We start from the raw sequence: 7,242 nt of genomic DNA, 5'->3' as shown, positions 1-7,242 counted from the left end.
TTATGTAATTCTATCTTTAAATAATGTTATTTAACAAATAAAAAGTATATTAACAAATAACGTTTTTAAAATACGTTTTTTTTTCTTTTATTAGTTTTCTAAATATCAGTATTTAAAAAAATACAAAATCTAATATTAAAATGATTATTTTTATCAAAACACCATGTTTTAATATGTTGATGGACATTTCCAATTCAAATGACGGATGTCAAGATGACATCTTCCATTTCAAATGGCGAATATCCATCAAAATATTAAAATTACACATGTTGGTGTTTTTTAATAAAAAAAATCTTTTAAATATTAAATTTTGTATTTTTTAAATAATGATATTTAGAAAACTAATATATAATAAAAATACAAAACGTATTTTAAAAACGTTATTTATTAAATCATTTTTTATTTGTTAAATAAGATTATTTAAAAAAAGTTATTGTATATTAGAAAATTAAAAAGAAAAAGATAGTGTGTTGTCAATTCAGTTACAAAACACTATTCACATTCGCTATTTGAAATGACGGATGTTAAGATGACATCTTCCATTTCAAATGACGGATGTCCATCTGAATATTAAATCATGGTGTTTTTATTAAAAAAAATCTTTTTAATATTAGATTTTGTATGTTTTTAAATACCGATATTTAGAAAACTAATAAAAAGAAAAAACGTATTTTAAAAACGTTATTTGTTAATACACTTTTTATTTGTTAAACAACATTATTTAAAAAAAAACGTTTTTATATTAGAAAATAACTAATTAATAAAAAGAAAAAAGGACTGGTGTGTTGTCAAATCAGTCAGAAAATATTATTCACATCCGTCATTTGAAATGACGGATGTCAAGATGACATCTTCCATTTCAAATGATGGATGTTCATCAAAATTCACTTTTACACATAAGGGTAGCCTACTTTGGAAATTGTGACCTGCTAGTCAAATTGGCGGATTACCAAAACTGACATTCGCATTTCAAATGGCGGAACACGAATAAAATATTCGTGATCCGCCATTTGAAATGGCGGATCACCTGGTAGTCATCCACTTCACCAGACAAGATCTGACAGGGCCTACTTATTTGTTGACATCCGCAATTTCAAATGGCGGATCTTCTATTTTCCTAATATAACTTTTGTTTCTCCTAAAATCAATTGTATTTGTATCCTTTAACTTCCTATTTCAAAAAAATTTTCGTTATTCAAGCAAACCTGCCATTATTCTCCGTAATTCCGACGCCCAAGCATAGCCACAAGCCACATATGCTTCTCAATGCTCGTCTAACCCTTCTTTTATCAATGTATTCTTAATTTAACCTTAACACTTTGTTATCCTTTTAAATATAACTAGGGTTGATAAACCATTTTTTATGTGCACCTCTACGAGCAAGTCAATTTAGGTGATGCTTCATATAGCTTATAGTACACTGTATTACTGTATATTTGTTGAAACATACATGAGTTGACAAACTACAACCGGGGCAATGCAGTTGGTTTTTAGGTGTGGATGCCATTTTACTTTCTAATTTGTAGTGTCATGTCATCGCCACATCATACCACACTTTACTTCAATATTTTTCACAATACCATGAAAATGGACGCTTATTCACCACTTTCTTACTTTTCAAATAAAATAATGATATTTATATTACAACAATTTAATAATATAACTAAAATTAATTTAATATAACTAAATTAAAACATAAATAAAAATAAAGTTGCATTCATTGATAAAATTAGCAAGAAGTAAAAATCACCTAACTTAAAACGTAAAATAAGAAAAAGAAAAAAAAATAACTAAACATATTTGTTGGCAATTTGAGCTTGCAACGCCTCTAATGCTCGTTTACGTCTTTCGTCAGTGACGTCAATGTTAGTTTGGAGGATTTTAAAGTCCTCTCTCTTCCCGCTTCCTCACCTCCTCCATCAATTTTTCTTTCATGTTGAGTTTCCGCTCCTCAATTTCCGTATAGTTGGTGTTAAACGCATCAAACTTGTTTGACAACGATTCCAATCTATCCGCCGTAAAATTCGATGACGAGCTTCTGGCCACTTGTTTCCTTTTGTCTCGCCCAAGAGGGCGGGTAGGCTCATTTATGTCTAGGATGTCATCAACATCATCCATGTTGAGATCTTGTTGACCACGAGCGTCGGAATCGATAGAGACGAAATTGTTGTATTCGGATATCGTGCGTTTCGAACCTCCAATAACACCACCACCATTAATATACTCAGCCACGCTAGGCACCGCTTTCCATTTCGGTTTATCCTTTACAACAAGCTAAAACGAAAAGTGAGTAAAATTTGCTCCCTCAATGAATGAGTATTTCTCTTGTGCTTTCATCATAATGTTGTCATCGGTCCAACCGCTTTTGGGGTTCTTGCGAAGGTTGTTGTAGATACCAGTAAACCGTGCGGATCGTCTACTCAATTCACGCCACTTCGTGTTGATTTGATGAACGGATCAATATTCTTCACGGTTTTGAACTTCATAAAACCGTTTAGTAACGTCTTTGTAAAAAGCGGGCCGTTTTCGCGAGTTACCAATAACCTACACAAACAATATATGCCTGTTTATGCTTTATTAAGATTTTAAAAAAATAGTAATAAAGATAAAAAATAAACTTACGGGTCCTCCGAAACGTCGACCCACGCTTTTGCCAACGCTTCTTCCGCGGTAGTCCAATGTTGACTCGCTGCCGGGCCGGATCCTTCAGGTGCATCTTTTTTTTTGGTGGTTTTTCTTTTAGTAACTTTAGATGGTTGAGTGTCGGATATCGGTTGAGTGTCGGGTATCGGTTGAGTTTCGGGTACCAGTTGAGAGTCGGGTACCGGTTGAGAGTCGAGTATCGGTTGAGAGTCGGGCATCGGTTGATAATCGGGAAACTCGCTTGCACCAGACATCGGTGTTACCCCGGATGCTCGTTGTTGTTGCGTCCATTGAAATGGCGGAACTTGAAGCCAAATAGGCGACTCAAATGACGGTTGATAAACGTCATTTCCAAACGGGTGTCGTGAGTTGTTTAGATTCATTGAAGGTATATGTTTGAGAAAGGATTTAAGTTTATATACTGTGGAGTGATTTAAAGGTAATTTGTTTGAAAACTTAAGTTTATAGATAATGGAAGGTGGTGAAATTATCCGTTGTACACACAACGGTTGAATTCAAATTCAATGCGATGAGCTGTTAGTAAGTTAGTTGGGGGTCAAACCAAATTAAATCCATTAATTAAAAATTGAATATAACAAAACTAAAATTAAATACATTAAACATAATATAAATAAAATAAATAAAACTAATTCATATGTAGGTCGTAAATATGATCAACGAAATCAGACTTAAGGTTATGATGTGTTTCCACGTAACGGATTTTTTGATAGTTTATTATTCTTTGTTCATCGCTAGCTTCTTGTTGTTGATTATCCATTTCAATATACGTACAAATTGCCTTGCCTTTTTCTTCTATCATCATATTGTGTAATATGATACACGCATACATTACAGTTGTTAGCCTTTTTGGTTCCCAAGCTCGTGCCGGGTTAGCTATTATATGCCATTTTTTAAGCACACCAAATGCTCGCTCAATATCCTTTCTCGCTGCCTCTTAAGCTTTTGCGAATACCTTACGTTTTTCACCGATTGGATTTGAATACGAGTCTATAAACACGGCATAATCATGGTAAATACCATCAACAAGATAATAACCATATTTATATTCTACTCCATCAATCTCAAAAGAAGAATCAGGTGCTACCCCGCTTTCAATGTCATTGAATAATGGTAACTGTTCCAAAACATTTAAGTCGTTATTACAACCGGCAACACCAAAAAACGCATGCCATATCCACAGATCTTGTGAAGCTACTGCTTCCAAAGCCACTGTTGGGTGACGATGATCACCTCTCATGTACTGACCTCTCCAAGCAGTTGGACAATTAAATCACTCCCATTGCATACAATCCAAGCTACCAAGCATTCCCGGGAAACCGTGTTTAGATTCATGTGCTTCGTATAATTGTTGAATGTCATTCAAATTTGGTTTCCTCAGATATTTGTTCCCATAAATCTCGATTACACACTTACAAAATGTGTACATGCTTTCTCGTGCTGTTCTCTCGGACATTCTCAAATGTTCGTCCCAAGCGTCGGACGTTGTCCTGTACCCCATTTGACGTAGTGCAGCAGTGCATTTTTTGTAGGTTGTAAAACCTCGACGGCCTCTCGCATCATAGATTGTCTAAAAAACGAGTGGTACGCTTCTAAATCTTTAGCTATCTTTATGAATAACTCTTTGCTCAAACGAAAACGTCTCTTAAACATTTTTTCATCATATACCGGATTGTTGTCAAAGTAATCAGCTAGTAGGCGCTCGTGACCCGCTTCACGGTCTCTATTAAAAGCAGCTCTTCACGTTTTTGGTGTCGAATTTTCGCCCTCGTCGGTTATAGTAGCGGCTGCAGCAGACACGATTGTGTGGATAAAAAGCGGAACAACCGAACTCGACTCATCATCGGATGAAAAATCCATATTAGTTGAGAGAGATTTGTAAGTTTTATATGAAAAAAAGAGAGAAAGAAGGAGTTTATTTATATGGTTTGGTAAGTTTTATAATTATAATTTATTAAAAAAAACTAGCCGTTTGATAACGGATAGATTGTAAAATAATAAAAACCTTTACTTTTTGTATGAAATGGTCAACCATTGTAGGTAGAATTTGAATAAATTATTAATATCTCATTTGTAAATTAATATCTCACTTCTCAAATTGAACGGCAAAAAATTCGGCATTTTCACCTCCTAAACTCCACCGATGGCGGTGCCATTTTGAGTGTGGTGGTGCTCACCGTTGGCACCATATGACACATCAGCATTTTCATAGGCATAATGGTATCCATACCTTACAGGCTTAGGCTCTGTTTTGTTTGGTATTACTAAATTGGCATCTGTTTTATTTGGTATGGTATTAATAAATTAGCAATTCAAAAAAATATACATGCTCTATTTATTAAAATGACTACTCACGTTTAAAAAGTTGCATATCAGCATATGGATTCCAAAGATAAATATGAACATCAGGTTGCTTTGATTAATTTGCAAGACATTTAATTGTTGTGTTCAATTAAATTTAAGGTTTTCGCATGTTAGAATATGAAGACTAGTTTGAGATAGGGCTATTCACGAACCGAGCCGAACCGAGCGAGCCTCTGCTCGAACTCGGCTCGAATTGAAATCAAGCGGCTCGGTTCGGTTCGAATATAAGAAAACGAGCAGAAAAACCTTGCTCGAACTCGCTTGGTTTACAACCGAGCGGCTCGGTTTTACTCGATTTCGCTCAGTTTAAATAATCAAATTAAAATGCTACCATAATAATACCATTTCCATACAACCAACATCCATAACAAGTTCAACATATATAAATGTAAAATTGTTTCACTCAAATAAACAGGCTATCAGCGCCTTCATCAACAAAATCCCAAGAAAAAAACATGTTTAAATTCAAGAGGGCTATCGGCGTTTTCATCAACGTCTTTAAAGTGTAGATGCACAATACTTTGATTCTTTCGCTTTCCGCTTTGAACCTACATCTTCGGACGCTTCATTGTCCATATCCTCATCTGACTCTGACTCGAGGCGAATGCTCTCTTTATCACTTAAATCAACATGATTTGACTCTTTACGAGAAGCCATTCTACAAAAATTACACATAAAGTTAGGTTCAAAGTAAAAACTATATGGCACTGTGTAAAACAAAATGAAATGAAATTGAAACAAAATGAGTTAGGTTCAAAGTCAACTGTTCAAGATCATACTTCCTCAATATGGGTTTTAAGCCCACTGTGTAAAAACAAAATGAAATTGAAAAACTTGGCAATATAAGCAAACCCCGAAAAGACAGTATATTATATGAATTATAGTTCCATATATCATATGAAATTTTAGGGGTTTTTCAAATAAAATTAAACCTACATTGAACTTAATAAAGGCATAATTCTTACCAGTTAACATATTATATATATATATATATAAGACAACTTTGTTATGCAGTTGCACTTGTACATTATAAAGTAAAGGTTGTACTATAGTTTACTTGGTTGTGATTAACCCTCTCTCCACCTACTATGTTAAAAAACCGATGGTGATTTTGTCATTTTGTGACAAGATTGTTTTGCTATTTTGTTGGGTAGATATCATCGCACGATTTATTTTTGTCAATTGGCTATTTGTTGGACATCCAATTCCACCATGTGCCCACACAACACACGCATAACCTCCAACTTGTAGCTTACATAAACTATTTTATCTAATATATGTGTAAACAAGACTGCAGCTACGTGTGAAGCCATCTTTTGCATAATATACACGTTAAGTCACAATGAGTTATATATTCCAAATTATATAATATACAATGAGTTAATCGCAATATAGTGTGTGAGTTCTAAAGAGCAAAAGGCAGACATTGTTACACAATCACAAGCAATGGCTAGCAATATAGACATGAGAAAGGAGCTATAGTACAAATTCTCTTTACAGAAAAGGATATGGTCCTATGGAATATAAACCAAATATGGGTAGGTTAACTTGAACCAGAAATAAATACTTAGTATTTAGGTAGTTGAAAGAAGTGTTGGGAGGTTATCCTGTGTTTCACACTGAGTATCACTGATGGTTCGTTCTGGCGAAATCCGTGGTAAAGATGCTTACCGAAGGAAATATTGATTTAAGTAAACATGAGAAAGCAAAATATTACACAACAAATAAAAAAGCTACACATTCGGCTAAGAGATCTATCAGCACGTGTTGTCCGCAATCTTTCTCGTCTAGTAACCGTGACTAGATTATACGAATTCGGTGTACCAAATAAAGGGGACTCCAAATCGCCTAAGATCCTCCCTGAGACCATTTCACCAAGCATCCCAATTGTCGGGCTAGGTACCACCACACTGTCCATAGTTATATCATCATGACCAGGCAAAGCTAGAGGTGACGGTGCAAGACGTCGGTAACTACCACTGTCTGACATGCCACGGCCATGATATCTTGGTGTAGACGGTCTAGGTGGGACAGCCTCACTTTCGCTAGGACCCCTTTTTTGGGTTATAAGGCTTGGTCCGTATAAGGGGACAATGTCCTTTTCTGATATTTCGGTTTTGCATATCGGGCACTTTGCGTTTTGGTGATCGAGGTACGTTTCGGGTGAAGTTTCTTGGTACTGGATCCACTTGTAAATGCACGGCCAACAGTAGAGGT

General features: G+C 35.1%; 1 protein-coding gene and 1 pseudogene across 1 annotated transcript; both read right to left on the bottom strand.

Annotated features, from left to right (window-relative positions):
• Positions 1 to 3,150: 3,150 nt before the first annotated feature.
• Positions 3,151 to 6,452, bottom strand: LOC143569127 (uncharacterized; annotated as a pseudogene).
• A 199-nt stretch (positions 6,453 to 6,651) lies between these two features.
• Positions 6,652 to 7,234, bottom strand: LOC143569118 (E3 ubiquitin-protein ligase RMA1H1-like; the record flags this gene model as incomplete). The annotated part of the gene is made up of 1 exon (XM_077055104.1): positions 6,652 to 7,234. A coding segment is annotated over one exon (522 nt), but the record flags the coding sequence as incomplete, so codon positions are not given.
• Positions 7,235 to 7,242: the final 8 nt, after the last annotated feature.

The sequence above is a fragment of the Bidens hawaiensis genome, unplaced genomic scaffold (assembly GCF_021521415.1).
Source record: "Bidens hawaiensis isolate Kalapana, Puna unplaced genomic scaffold, B.hawaiensis_p1.1 tig00024338_1, whole genome shotgun sequence".
In the NCBI taxonomy this organism is placed as follows: domain Eukaryota; kingdom Viridiplantae; phylum Streptophyta; class Magnoliopsida; order Asterales; family Asteraceae; genus Bidens; species Bidens hawaiensis.
The sequence above is the reverse complement of the archived record's forward strand: the minus strand, read 5'-3'. Positions and strand labels throughout refer to the sequence as shown.